This window comes from Petaurus breviceps, unplaced genomic scaffold (genome assembly GCF_028583685.1).
Source record: "Petaurus breviceps papuanus isolate PSGF00001 unplaced genomic scaffold, PetGlider_PUasm1.0 38, whole genome shotgun sequence".
NCBI classification, from domain to species: domain Eukaryota; kingdom Metazoa; phylum Chordata; class Mammalia; order Diprotodontia; family Petauridae; genus Petaurus; species Petaurus breviceps.
In genome coordinates this window covers 50232810-50248292 of record NW_027186304.1, presented here as the reverse complement: position 1 = coordinate 50248292, position 15483 = coordinate 50232810, and the positions used below count along the sequence as shown (strand labels likewise).

The window sequence follows — 15483 nt, the reverse complement described above, 5'->3', positions numbered from 1 at the left end:
AAAGTGCAGCTCAGAGATGATGAGCTACAGTCAAATCCTGCCTCATACATTAGTGTAACTCCAGGGAGAGATCTCTTATGGGGAGACTATAGAAGGACTAGAACCAAAGGCCTGCCAGCAGCCTCTTTACAGTCGAAGAGTCATTGTCAAAGTGGCCATGCAGGCAAGATAGTGAGAAAAAGTTAGTTACTTGAATATAGCACTACAAATTTCCCCTAGAATATCAGCCATTTGGCACCAGTCTTCAAGTAATAGGACTAAGAATTTCAGTCAATGTCTTTTGATAGCCCAGGGAATCAGATTTAGAGGGAAAAATATGCTATTAAATAACTTTGATATTAAGATACGGATACTGTTATTCTAACTTTTGTTTGGATAAAATGGGAAGTAGCTATCAGATTTCCCCAAATTCCAGCTAGTGGATGTAAAAGAAGACAAGGTGAAGAAAAAAGTACAATTGAATGTAGTACTTAAAGGTTTACACATGACCTTATATCCATTGTCTCATGCCATCTTCAGGTCAGCCCTATGAGATAAGCAGTGCGGGTATTACTGCCCTCATTTTACAGATGATTGTCACCTAGAGAAGTGAAGCTGCCTGCCCAATGTTAACTGTGAAGTGGTAGAGGCCACATTTATAAAAGGGAGAGAGAGAAGCCAATAGAGGGGATCTTTGTGCTGTGATAACAGTAGGGTAGGATCTCTCAAATATAGTTCTGGAATACTGCTGCTGTGGGTGAAATGAGAATGACCTTTCTTTTTCTCGTTCCTTGCTTCTTTCTCCTCCTTTCTACCACCAAAGAGCCAGATCTTTGCTCTATTGCTAGTTCTGGTAGTGGGGCAATGGCCGGTCCCTGGGGTTCAGGCACCCCAGCAGATATGGACCCAGGAACTGGCTCTGTGGGGTTTACGAGGCTCTCCAATATCTGTGATGTCACCCTATCAGCAGAAAGGCATCTGTGTGTCCTAAAGTCATTTGGTGCTTTCTCAAAAGAACTGGAAAGCTCCAATGAATAATATTGTTTCCTAGGAGGCAACACAAATTCATCTCTGGGTTTCACTAGCTGTCTAAAGACTTGGGTTCTAATCTTAAACATTGGGACCATGAGTATGACAAATTTTCTTCTTGTCTCAAATTAGTCAGTGGCATATACAGAATTGGTTCCACAAATAAGTCTGAGCTAAAACCTTATTCATAAATTCTCTTCTGGCCCTGGCTGTGTAGCACCTCTCTTGTCTTACACAGGGAAAAATCATTCTCTCACATCCTGAAAGAGCTGCTGCTCCTACTAGCATGTGTAGATGCTAGAAAGCCTGTGTTCTGGCCTGCTCCCCATCATGTAAGCAGCAGGATTTAACTGCTAAGTAAATCTTGACACCCAGTTTCCTCTGTGGGATATGGTGAGGATTAATGAGATGTCATTTCCATGGTACTTTATGCTCTTCAGAAGAAAGGAATTCAGTCCCAAGTATTAGAATTAGGGATTATATAGGTAATCAAGCACAGAAGAGACTCGACTGTTTCCAGTTACTAGAGGCAACTTTAATTTTCTAGGGGCAGCAGAAAGCAGGGAGTAGAAATCTGCCTGGAAACTGCTGCTCATCACCATGTAAAGTGCCAATAATTAGTGTGAAGTGCTGTATGTAAAATAACAATAGACCCCATTTCCTAAAAGTTCATAAGCTTAGTTGGACGTAGATTTAATGGATAAAATAGAGGATAATGAAGACTGATAACATATTTATTCCTATATCTGTTATTGCAGTGATTAGCTTGATGCTCACACATTCAGTTTCTGGGACAAGACTAACAGAACCTCCTCCAAGACTAAGTAAACCCTTTTCCCTTTTCCTTTCCACCCCCGTGGCCTTGAAACTTGACCAAGGATCCTGGTGATCCAGGACATACTGGGTGATTGGAGAATCAATAAGTATGCTCATTTTATATTTATTCTGGACATACTCTATGCCTCTGATAGATTGCAATCTCCTTGAGGACAGGGGCTGGGCTCGTTCATCTTTCCATACTAGGCAGAGTCTAGCAGAATGACTTCTACTCATTAGGAATTCAGGAATTGTTTATTGAATCCTGCAGTAAGCATTGTATATCACTGAAAAAGGCATGTACACTTCTTTTCCTCTATTCATCTGTAAAATGGGGATAATGATATTTGGTATTTACCTACCTCAGAGAAGCATTATGAGGTCTATTTAAAGGGCTCTTTCAATAAAAATTGCTGTGTAATTAGTAAGAACAGCTACGATAAAGAAACCTAAATACAATAGCAAATCAGCTGGAATGCATGATCAAGGGAGTTTCCTCCTCAGGAAAATTTTAAAAGAAGGTAACTTTCTTTCTGGGAATGTTTGACTATAGCTATGGCCAGCAGTTATTAATCAGCTTGAATAACCTCTTAAATCCATTCTAGACCTGTTACTCTGTGGGTCTATGTTTTTGCCTGTGCTATTTTCCCCAGAATTTAAGTAGAAGCTCAATCCAGAAGTCTCCTTCAAGTTTTTCCAGATCTTCACCTCATAAACTATTCCATCCTCAGCATGAAGCCAAGTGTCTACCTTAAAAAAAGACACTAATGAAATTGGACTGTTCCTTAGACTTCTCTGCTACCATTCTGCTAAGGTACAGACAGTGAGGAAAGGGAACATGGATGATCCATGCCTTTTGCATAATGGCAAACTGGTCCTCATTTTCAAGCACGATAAAAATGACATCACCATCTTCATTCCTCCATTTTCTACATCCGTAAGGGGCAGGGAAGGGAATAAGCATTTATCAGGTGTCTATTATGTGCCAAGCACTTTATAAATACTATCTCATTTAATACTTACCATAACCCAGAGAGGTTCATTTGAGGAAACTAAAGCAAATAGAGGTCAAGTGAATTACCCTGGGTCACACAGCTAGTAAATTTTGAGGACAGATTTGAACTGAGGTCTTTCTGATTCCAGCCCAGCATTCTGTCCTCTATGCCACCTAACTACCTCATAACCATAAGCACAGCATAAGATAAATGTGTGGCTGTCTCATTTATATCGTCTACCCTCGAGTTTTGTTTCTGTTTATTGGATAATAGGAGGAATAAAATAGTTTATTTGGGAGGAGGGAGATTTCTCTTCAGTGTTAATGTCCAGATGTTAACAGGGAGACAGACCTTTATAGAATGAGCTAGGGTATAGATAAGAAGCATATTTTAAAATTACCCATCAAAGTAAGTCCCTATAAGGTAATAAAAGAAATCAGACAGTGAACCTAGAGGAAAGCAGGCTTCAAGGAATGTGATTTTGTATCTTTCACCTTACCTTTTCATTCACTTTCCATTGGTTTCTTGGGAGATGTGCATGTGCAGACCAGTGATGCTTTGGCTTATGTTAGCAGTGGAGCTGTATTCTACCTCTTAGTGATAAAGATAGCAATACAAACAAATGGTGATAGCTTGAAGTGTGGGTGAGTAGCACTCATAAATATAGATTAGATCAGGACAAATACTAGTGGTATAATTGTCATTTTAACTCTTTGTAAAATTAACTTTTGCGATGAAATATATGTGTTCCTATAGGGTATGTCTTCTAGTTTCTGGAAGTCTTCTGAAAGTTGAGATTAGAATGGAGTAAGGAAAATGCAAGGATTCCAGAGACTGACTCCCTCCCAAACAGGTACTTAGTAAAGGCTCAGAGGGCCCAGTTAATTCCAGATTAGCTGTTACAGTTAACTTTGCCATGTAGAGATTCAAAGCTAGCTAGGATCTTTGGACTAATCTTGATGCCTTTGATGGTACCCTATTCCCCTAAAGAAAAGAAAGCAGTCAGGGAATAACAGAATGAACTGTTTCTAATTTGGGCAAATTCAAGGGAAGGTTAGTTTCAATTAATGGCTTCTAGGAATGTGATTCCAAGACTATTTTCATTAAAAAGAAGTTTTATTAGTTCTAAGAAATGAAACTTAAATGAAATTACAAAGCATCATTATCAATTTTTCAGATTTCACAAAGCAAGATGTGTCTGATAATATTGATTAAAGAGTTAAAATTTGGGGTGGCTAGGTGGCGCAGTGAATAGAGCACCAGCCTGGAGTCAGAAGGAACTGAGTTCAAATGTGACCTCAGACACTTAGCATGTACTAGCCATGTGACTTTGGGCAAATCACTTAACCCCAATTGCCCTGCCTTCCCCCCTCCAAAAAGCAAAAAAAGAAAGTTAAAATTCAAAATTATCTGAAATTATTGAAATGTTGAAACAAATAAGATTAAATTTAATATAGATTAAGGTAAGGTTCTCTATTGAAGTTAAAAATAATTGATTATGTAAGTATGAGATAGGGGGTGGGGATTGGGCAAGAGAGACAACCTGATTGACATCAATTCATGTGAAAAAGATGAGAGTTTCAATTGATCATAAGTTTAATATAAACCAGAAACTCAACTTAGTTAACAAGAGTATTGCCATAATCTTTGTCTCCCTTAATAGAAGTCAGGTATCCAGATCCTAGGAAGAGATAATCCCACTGTGTTCTATTGCTAGTAAGATCACATTGGGAGTATTGCATTCAGCTCTGAGAACTATATTTTAAGAAGAATATTGACATGTCCAGAAGAGAACTACTGTGGTCAATGGATTTGAAATCCTGCCCTATGAAGCGCACCTGAAAGGATTAGTCATGTTCAGCTTTGAGAAGACCAGGAGACATATGATAGTTGACTTTAAATATTTGAAATATTGTCCTGTCCTATTTTCCTGCAAAAGGCAGAACTAGGCCTACTAAGAGGAAGATATAGTGAAGCAGTTTTCTGATTAACATGAGACTTTGTTAACAGATAAGTAGGTAGGAGGACGGGAAGAAGAAGAGAATTAGTATTTATTAAGTACCTGCCATGTTCACACTGTGCTAAGTGTTTACAAATATTACCTCATTTGGACCCTCGCAACAACCCTACAAGGTTAGGTGCTGTTATTATTCCCATATTACAGTTGAGAAAACTGAGAAAAATAGAGGTTGAGTGAATTACCCAGGGGCACCTAGCTAGTGAGTGTCCCGAAGTCAATTTGAACTCAGGTCCTCCTAACTCTAGGACCAGTGCTCTATCCATTTTGGCACCTAGATGGAGGGAAAGGGGAGGGAGCCAGACAGAAAGGGACAGAGAGAGACAGACGGACATTTATTTATTTAAGATTAAAACTGTCCATTAAAGTTTTTGAGTAGACAGTGGATGAATATCTGACAGAAATGTTATAAAAATAATTTCTACATTGGGTATATTCAAGTTATGGGTTCTGTATATGGCAGGAATAGTCAAAATGGCTGTAGCAGGCGTATCCAAATCAAACAGACCTACAGCTTGGGGTGGGTGATCCTGGCAGAAGGCCAACTCCTTTAGGGTGAAGACTTCTCTTTTTCCTTTTTATGTCCAGTACCTAGCATGGTGTCTTATATGTAACAGATGCCTAATAAATGTTTGTTATATGGAATAAAAACCAATAAAGTTTTATTTTAGCAGCAAGCAACATAAGGAAATCCAGGCAGACAGACATCAGGGAAGTTTATGGTAGACAACAAATAGATATTCCAACAAGGATAAGGCATTGAGTGAGATTGGCAACATATAATAGAGCCACGGCCATAAGGACTGGGGTTTAGCAGGATTATATTCCCTAGGAAGACTGGAGTCAATGAGGCAGAATCCCAGTACTAGAGGTCCTTATATAGTTTATGGAGTAACTAACTGAAGTATATGACTTCCTGTATTTTCCCCATATCTCAGACCAGATTGGCCAAACAAGAATTGTCGTTATTTTAATTGCCACACCAGATTGATCCTAGGTCAATTGAAGGTAGAGATTGTATCTCTAGTAATGCATACAAGAGCAATTTGAGAGTCAGGCTGTCATTCATTCATTCATTCATTCATTCATTCATTCTGCAAGCAAGTATTCATTAAGGCCTTTAGCTTGTTCTGCCTTCTGGGAATACAAATACAAAAGAGAGAAAAAGAAACAGTTGCTATCCTCAAGGAACTTACATTCTACTGGGGGAGGAGGGAACACAGATAAACATGAAACATATGAAGTGACAGTAATAAGGGAGTGGGAACTAATGACTGAAATGATTAGTCCTTCAATTATAAGTAGGAGTTCAGACTGAAAGCCTTCCAAGTTTCCTTCCAACTCTGAGTCTATGATTCTAAATATATAAAATGATACTTGCTTTAATTAACGGTTATAATTTGTGAATCAGTTGTTTATATGTAAATGGGGGTGCTACTAATGTGCTTAAAAACAGATTGCTTTCTTAAGGGGTTGGGTGGTTAAATATTCCTCTTGAAATATTTTTTTCACGTATTATATAGTGATTAACTTCACCCTGACCCTTTCCCATTGGTCACTTTCTGCATCAGTAAAATCTAAATAAATAAAGTTTTTTGTTGTACTTAAAAGGCAAATGTGCAGAAGAATTTATTCATGCTCAGAGCTTTTGGTTCATCCTTCAGTCTTTCATCCTCTGAACCAAAGCATGCATTTATAAAAAGAGAGTGTGTCACATGTTATATGTGAAGGTGGCAATAAGATGAAGCAAAAGATCCCTTTTTAAACTTAAAGAAAAGTAAAGGAATTTAAATAAAAGTTATCCAGATGGTGTAGTGGAAAGAGCTTTGGATTTGGAATTAGTGGACCAGAGTTCAAATCCTGATTACATTGATTCAAAGGCTCTTAACCTGGGGTCTGGAGTCCATGCCCCTCCCCCCCCCACCATGGCCTATGTATGGGTAGATTTCAGAGTGTCCATGAACTGGGAGAGAAATTTTGTATCTTCATTTCTCCTAATCTTCAACTAAAATTGATTATTTTCTGTAATTATTTAAAACCGTTATTCTGAGAAAGGATTTATTTGTTCATCGGTTTCACCAAATTGGCCAAAGAGGTAAAAAAAAAAAAAAAAAGAGGTCCATATAAAAAAAATTTAAATCCCCGACCTCCTTGGCATCCTTATACAAACTACTTTACTTGCTAGATGTCAATTTCCATATTTGTAAACGTGAAGGATTTGAATTAGATTATTTCTGAGGACCCCCCTCCCCATAACCTCACTAAAGCTGACTGCTATGTAAGCTACAGACAGCTTGTTTCTTCAACTACTTGCCATCTCTACTTCTTAGGAATCATGGGCTTAGTGGAACTGGAGTGGTGAGTCCCTCTACTACTATTCACTGGGGGCCAAATTCACCTCTTACCTAAATCGGTGGATTCTCCAGTTCTTGAAGACTATTTGAGAAGATGGAACTTCCATGAGATTAGGGACTGTAGCTGCTAAATGTTTTGAGTATTCATTACTAAAGGTGCAACCTTGATCTCAGGTTGTCTTGGCTCAGGCTGTGGGACCAATCTGGTTCAAGATATGGGAGTAAATGCATAAGTCAGAGGCTGTGATTTTTCTAAACTCAGCACCTAGCATAGTACACAGTTGAATGTTTACTGAATTGAATAAAATCTGTGTAACACTGTAATAAAATTCGAATAATTTCACAATTTCATGTGTGGATAGTACTCTGTCAAAGATTTTTTTAATTCACAATTTTGTCAAAATTCCTTTAGGATATTGTTAGGATATAGTTATTGCCTGTTTTTGTATAGCAAGTCAGTTGAAAGTGAGAGTCCTGGAACTCTACCTTCTTAATTTACATGTGACTCTTTTCATGGGGCTTTCAAATAAAAGCATATTCACCAAGTAAACATCATGGCAATCAGAGATTCAGTATTCAATACATAGTTATTATCTGTCATTATTGCAATTGTCACTGTAATTGCACATTGCAAAATTAATGGGATCCTTTTTACAGGGATTATTCACACATATAACTTCTAAGGAATAACTGAATAATGATGTATATGAGAAGCCTACATCATATTCATATTAAATTACAAAAAGTAATTTGTTTTTCCTAAAGTATTCTGAACAAGGAAGGATTGTCAACAATTCATTAGAACAATGTATTTATCCCAAAGATCAGAAAATTACTTACATTCCTTTCTAGTGAGCTCATGGACTTAAATTTACTATCTAGATGTACATTTTTCTGTTACAAGAAAACTCAAAAGGCAAAGAGTTTTTGTGTTTCTTTTTCTTTAGAATTAACTAAAATAATCAATGCCTCAGATGCGATAACTCGATATATTGGATATAATGTAATGTGTTGCAGATATCTTTGATTTAACATATCAAATTCATGTAAGTCTTTGAGAATTTGGAAAGTACGGCAATTTCCTCTTATTAACTTTATCTTTTCTCAGCTTTGTAGTGTGGAAATGATACTTAAATGTAAGGAAGCCCTTGGTAAACAGTAAGCTGTTAGAAATTGCATTGTGTGGGGCAGCTAGGTGGGGCGGAGTCAGAAGGACTTGAGTTCAGATTCGGCCTCAGACACTTAACACACACAAAAAAACCAATTAGCCCTGTAACCTTGGGCAAGTTACTTAACCCCAACTGCCCTCCAAAAAGCAAAAAAAAAAAATTGCATTGTGTTAAATCAAGGGTTCTTAACATTTTGTGTAATGGCCCCCTTTTGCAGTCTGGTGAAACCTATGCATCCCTTCTCAAAATAATGTTTTTAAATTCATAAAATAAAATACATAAGATTAGGAAGGAAACCAGTTATATGGAAATCACCATAAAATATTTTCTACAAACAATCTCAAATTAAGTTAAAAAAAAACCCTGTGTTAAGTCTGGCTTTGCATTTTCCTATTGGTTACTATGTGATTTCAATTTTTTTTTCCAAAAGGTAAAGTTTTATCGTGAATTTAGAGTTTAATGTGAAAGCTGTTGATATATGAAAAAATTTCAGTTTCACCTTCTTATAAACTGACCCATGAAAATAAAGTCAAATATTTAAATCAAATAAGTGATAAGATAGCAATACAAAAAACTTGTAGTTAACTTATTTCCATTCATTAGGGATGACCATGAGTCTGTTAGGACTTAGAGCTTCACTTGAAATGACCACTTGTTAGATAATTCATTCATCCTTAACAAGAGGGAAAAAAATGATTCCTTTTACACACATGTTGTGTAAGGCTTGTGTGCCCTTTCCTTATTCCAGGGCTCTCTGTGAAAGCCAGGATGGTTCAGGGGATTGATTGGTGATGGAAATATGAAGTCTTTCATTGCTATCTTATCTGTTTGAATCCTCTCCTTGTTGGCAGTGACTGGGAGTTGCTACCATTTGCCAGCTGTTCAGTGACTTATGTGAAATGAGTTGGTGGTCTCAGTCCAGTTCTTAGAGGACAGATGGCAATAATTGGCTGCTTCAGCAGAGAGGCCAAGGATCAAATGGACACAAAGACTAGATCCTTTCCCCTAATCCTTATAAATGATCTAAAAATTGCAGAATTTTTAGAGCTGGAAGGTACTTCATCAGCCATCTAGACCAAAGCAAACTTTCAAGGAATATCCACTCTAATACACCTTCATGTTTGAAGACTTCCAATGAAGTGGAAACCACCACTTTTATGACCATTGATCCTACTCTTTGATAGTTAAAATTATTCAGAAGTTTTTCTTGACATAATGACTAAATCTCTTCTTTGCAGCTTCCATCTGCTGCTCTTGGTTTTAATTTCTGAAACTAAACAAAACAAATCTAATTCCTTTTCCAGAAGACAACCCTTGTAGTGTTTGAAGACAGTTATTATGCTTCCCCTGATCTTTTCTTCTATTGTTCAACACCCTAAGAAGCACTGGGCCTTTTCATCCTTGTAACTGTACCCTCTATATGTTCTCTTCCCCAAATAGAAAGTAATCTCCTTGAAAGCAAAACCTATTTTGATTTTCTGTTTCTCCCAAGCATATAGCAAATGCTTTTTCATTAATTCATTCATTCAAACATGCATTCATTCACTCATTTATGGACTCAGAATGGATATCATCCAGCTCATCAATGTCTTTAAATGATGCCACACAGAATGGAATACAATATTCCGGACATATTCTGATCAGGGCATGGTAGAGAGAGATTGTCAATTCCTTATTCCTGAAAGCTAATTGCCTCTTTCTGTGTAGACTAAGATGCTATATTAGCTTTTTAGAAATTTCCATTTTACACTGTTAATTAATACTGAGCTTGCAAAGTGCTAAAACTCTCAGAACTCCTTCAGACAAAGGGTTATCTAACCATGCCCCTACAATCTTTTCTTATATACATTTTTTTATTTTTTTCCTTTCATTTCAGAAGTACTTTGACATATCCTATGTCTTGATTGATTGGTTCACAACATCCTTCTGAGGTATAAGACTGGTATAAGCACATTATCCCCATTATGCAGACAAGAGACCCAAGCACAGACATCTTAGCACCAGAAGTAATAAAGTTAGGACAAAATTGGATATATAACTCAAGTGACCTAATTGGTCTTTCCACCAGACTATGTAATATTGCTATTGAATAATACCTCAATACAAGGATATACATAAAATCAGTAAAGTATCTAACATAATATCACATATATATAATAGGTGCCTCATTATTAAATTGATTTTTGCACCTAAATGTGAGATTCCAGTTTTATTCCAACTGACGCCCATTTTATTAGATTTAATCCGGTTTCCTAGCCTGCCATCTTCTTTTTGGTTTTGGATTCCGTCACCCAGTGTCCTAACTGTTCTAGTATTGTGTAGCTTCAAATTCTTTGAGGTTACAGTTAGAAAAACTATTGGCTGTAGTATAGGGGAAGTAGGCCTTGAAATTACTTTATTCACTTTTCTTTAAACACCACAAGTCTGACTTCCCATATTACCCATATAGCCTTTCAAGAATGTAACCTATGGCTATACTCATTTGCTCCCTGATGCTTTATTGGGGCATAGGGGAAGCCTTGGATTCTCTAGTACCATTTTGAAAGAGTGAAAACCTGGGTGGATCCTGCCTGGCTGGAAAGGCTTTTGTAATAGGCCAAATGACAGATGGAGGGGATACTCATACCAATAAAATGACAGTTCCTGTAAGTAACAAACCATTTTGGGGGCAGGGAGGAATCAGATCTGTGATTTCATCTATGTGGAGAATGCCTGGTGTGAAAACTTTATTCAACCAATGTCGATTGGCAACTCACTTCTACTTTAAACAGTTAAATCTTCCTGGTTCCCAGGCTGGCTTTCTATCTGCTCTACAATGCTACCTCTTAATGAAATAATGGTATAGCAGAAAGAGTGCTGAACTTGGCATCATGTGATTGGAGTTTTATTCATAGTTCTGCAAGCTACTAGCTGTGAGTCCTTGAGTAAGTCACTCCCTCTGTACAGGCCTTAGTTCTCTCCTGTGTGAAATGAGGGCATAGGATTAGATGATTTCAAAATCTTGGAAGTCTCTCTCAGCTCTAGATTCACGATTCATGGCACACATATGGATCTATACATACACACATATGTATGAACTATTGAATATATTGTATAATATATTCAATATATTATATATGTTATATTTATATATCAATGACTAAGTAATACTGTTATTGCTTTGAACATTTTCATATGTATGACTTTCCTCCAAGTGTGATGAGTAGATATTGTCTTTACCCTCAATTCTGGCTGTGTCTATCTGAAAAGCAGTGATGCTTATAAAACTGGACCAAATTGTAATATTTGGCTGACCTGACCTCTCCATGCAATGGTGCAGTTGAAGGCAATCCCAAAGAATTGGTTGATGTGATCATGGCCCTCTGTATACATAACTAGCTAGCATGACCGAAAATATGCAGAATATTTGGTAATAAATCTCTTGCCATCCAGAAAATCTTTCTAGGCCATGAGCCACTAATAAAAGTGTTGCAAATAAAAAGATTATGATTAACTAACGCATGTCATAAGACCTCCCTCGACATCTTATTAGGGTATGGATCGTCACACAAATGCATTCTTCCTAAGTACTATCTTCTATTGCCGTGGCGCTGTTGGAACATACAGTATTTTAGAGCAAAGACCATTTGGTTATTATTGCTTTGATCCCCATTGCCACGTGTGGTGTCTTCCACATAGTAGGTAATTTATAAATGCCCTTTAGATTGGACTCAATCTAAAGACAGTTAAAAACTCATTACTCAAGTATTTATAAAGGATTTCTGGAAGATTCTTTGGCCCAAATTTACCAATTAGGTGTCAATACTAACCTCAACACAGTCCATTGGAGAGCCAGTGTAGCCTTCTTGAGCATTAGCCTGTTTTAGAAAGAGGACAATGTCTGTACATGAATGGTAAAGCTACTTCTCTGGAGATGCATCACTATCCATACAGATTCTGCAGGGAGATTTTTTTTTTTTCCTGCTGAGGAGTACATGCTGCCTTCAATGACACTGAAGCCTCATTAAAGGAGTCTTGCTTCCTTCCTTCCCAGGGAATTTTCATTAACTGTGTTAAGTTGGCTTCCCAAATGTTAAGTTCTTAACCAAGAAATGGTGGCTATCTGGTAGGGACATATTCCACCAAATGCCCTTGAAATGACAGAACAGGACTGGAAAATAGAAATGAAGGTGCTGAATTGAGTGTAGGATCACCATCATACTTATGAGTGAATCTTTTTGTCATGGTTCTCTCCCCTTAGATTTGATCACTTTTAGGCTTTAGTGGAACTGAAAAGTTCAATTATATGTAAAGTGACTGTTAAATCAGCAGGACCCTTGTGGGGGTCTGAGCCTGCCCTCCCTTCTTCAATTGCAAGTGTGCTAAATCCATTAATGTTCCAAAGGAATGTACATCCATCAGGTAGAGTGGTGGAGGCCAGGGTGCATATTATCGCTTTTACTGCATATGAGACATTGCAGTCCTGTTCTTAGGAACTGCCAGGCAGATTGGGAATCGCAGTCACGGTTAATAGCAGCGAATTGCCAGCTCTTGATGGGTGGGTAGTCACTCCTTTCAGTGGTTGCCCCCTGGGGGAGAAGGTAGAAAAACAGAGGGAGGGAATTAGAGTGACTTTGCACAGCTGAGCAGGTTCATGCCGCCGGATCCGTGGCAGGCATTGGCAGGGCCCCACTCTGGGGAAGCTCACAACAACATCACAGTCTCATTTTTACCAATTGGTGTTGCTATATAGCCAGTGGTGCACAGGGGGAGAGCAAAAAGAGAAGGGGGGGAGGCGGGCTGGGGAGCAGGGTGGAAAGTGGGGAGAGAGGAAGGAAGGCGGGAGTCTGGGCTCAATTAAACAAACAAACCAACTACATGGTAAAAGTGTTTAACCCAGAACCATTAGCCTGGTGCTACTAATTGTTCTCAACTAGTATTTGAAGTTCAATGTGTGATTAAAGAGTTGGCTCACAAACTCTCTGTATAACCTTAATTTTTTCAAGGTTCTTTGAGTGTAGAATGGCTTATAATAATGATTTTGACTAATACGATTTTTGACATGCAACTTTAATGCTTAACCTTAGTACAACTCCAGAGCATTTCATGTGTATTCAGCTGTAAAGAGTGATGATTTAAAGGGATAATATAAGAAAAAGGTCGTTCTAGAATGAACCTCTAACAAATTGCATAAAGGGAGCTTATTATTCCATGAGTAGAGGGATATGCAGCTTTTCTGATCATTTTTCTGCTTGGTTCAAAAAATTGTTGAGACATGATTGGGGAAAGAAACAGGAAAAAAATGAAATAGAATTCTGCAAGCAAGGAACATTCTTTTGATGGTTATGATTTTGTTGCCACTAAAAATATTCTACGATAATGTGGTTATTCATCTCCTCTCTTGTTTTGGGTGAAGAATTCGCTCCAACAAGAAAATGCTGTTATTGGTTGGAGGATTGCCTCCTGGACCGGACCGGCTTCCCAGTAACTTGGTTCAGTACTATGACGACGAAAAGAAGACATGGAAAATACTGACAAGTGAGTGGTTTTGTTGATTCATTTATTTATCCATTTATTTATTTTGGGTTAGCTTTGTCTTCATGAATTTGAAAATACGGTTAATCAAATTAGACATTTTATTGATTTGTTATCCTTAAGAGATGTGTTTATGTATCACAGGGGACTTCTCAGTAACAGAATAAATTAAGATTCCTGAGGTTGCCAATTTGATCATAGTATAGGCCTAAATTAAATCTGGCCAAAAATCACTGGCTTGAGTTTTTGTTCACAGCAAACTTTTAAGGCATTTTTCAGTCCCTAAAGAATAAAATCATTTAATTATTTTAGGAAAGGTTTTCTCTGTGAAATTTCACAAATCAAAGCAGCCATCTAACCTATGGTCTCTGTAAGCTTCTGTCAATTTGTGTTTAACTTTGTGTTTCATTTTTTCTCTTTTAGTCATAATCTATAGATTCTATACATCAATGGCATTGTCCTACAGTTTAGGTGGACAAATGTATTCCAGGCACCTCCCAAACACAATAAATTGTGCTTACAAACTTCACCCAGATTCCCCCTCTCCCTTCCTTAAACAGTGATTGTGTTTTGCAGCAAGCCTTTTGCCTTGGGCATTGAGATTTGGAACTTATCGTTATATTGGTTACAGTTCCCAATCTGATTCAGTCACGGAATCAAAATCATCGTTTCTTGAGTGCAGCAGGCTGTGTGCACTAGTCCCCTTGTGGGTAAAGTGGCAGCATTGGTCAATAAAACTAAATTTTAACTGTCAAAATTGCCCAGAGCCACGTAGATAAAATAATAAATGAGTAATTTTGATCCATAAATCAAAGCCATACTTTTAGAACTGGACAACTGGTGGAAGTTAGATTTTCTTATAACATGCATTTTTTTAAATGAATAAGATGTTTTGTAAATATATATATATATATATATATATGTATACACACATTATAGTTTCTTTTATACTTTCCAAAAGTATTTTAAGGAAATGTAAATGGGAAAGGATTTTGTCCTAAGAATAGGAGTGGAGCAAAGACTATTGTTGTGTGGTGCTTGAAATAATACATTTCTGAGCTGGTTTACTACCCCAGTGAAGCTGATAGTAGCATCGGCCAAGAACTGCAGTGAGAAGACTCCCTGGGTACCCATATGCTATGGAAGGAGTAGATGATGTGGAGTAACAGCAGCAAGATTAAGGACAAGAAACAAAGAACAATAATTTAGAGAAATCTTAGAATCATCTTTATTCTAGTTATAGTATTGTTACAGCTTGAACAACTAAATTCACGGCAAATCCATATTTTTGAAAGAATTTTCAGGTATATAAGAAAAATGAACCTTTTTTCCTGATTCTTGATCAAGAGAGAGAAGTAAGCAGACCTAGAGATAGCAAGCAAGAGAGACAAAGAAAGAGACAAGGAAAAATAGAAATGGAGTGACCAAGAGGCAGGGATTCAATTCAAACCAGTACTGAGGTCTTACTAGCTAAGTCCAACTATATGTCCATCTGCCCTAGGTGAGGTCCTATCTGCTCTTTCTTAGAAGCCTGCTGTTTTAATTATTCTCAGATTTAATAAGGATATATTTCTTTTGAATCCACTAAAACCCTCCACCAATGCCTCATT

At 37.5% G+C, this 15483-nt stretch overlaps 1 protein-coding gene across 1 annotated transcript in view; it reads left to right on the top strand.

Annotated features, from left to right (window-relative positions):
• The window catches only part of KLHL14 (kelch like family member 14), a 156873-nt gene that overhangs the window by 24873 nt on the left and 116517 nt on the right, over positions 1-15483 (top strand). Inside the window, exons 3-4 of the mRNA XM_069099540.1 lie at positions 12832-12896; positions 13755-13876. Coding sequence (XP_068955641.1) covers positions 12832-12896; positions 13755-13876 — 187 coding nt within the window. The remainder of the gene's footprint in view (positions 1-12831; positions 12897-13754; positions 13877-15483) is intronic.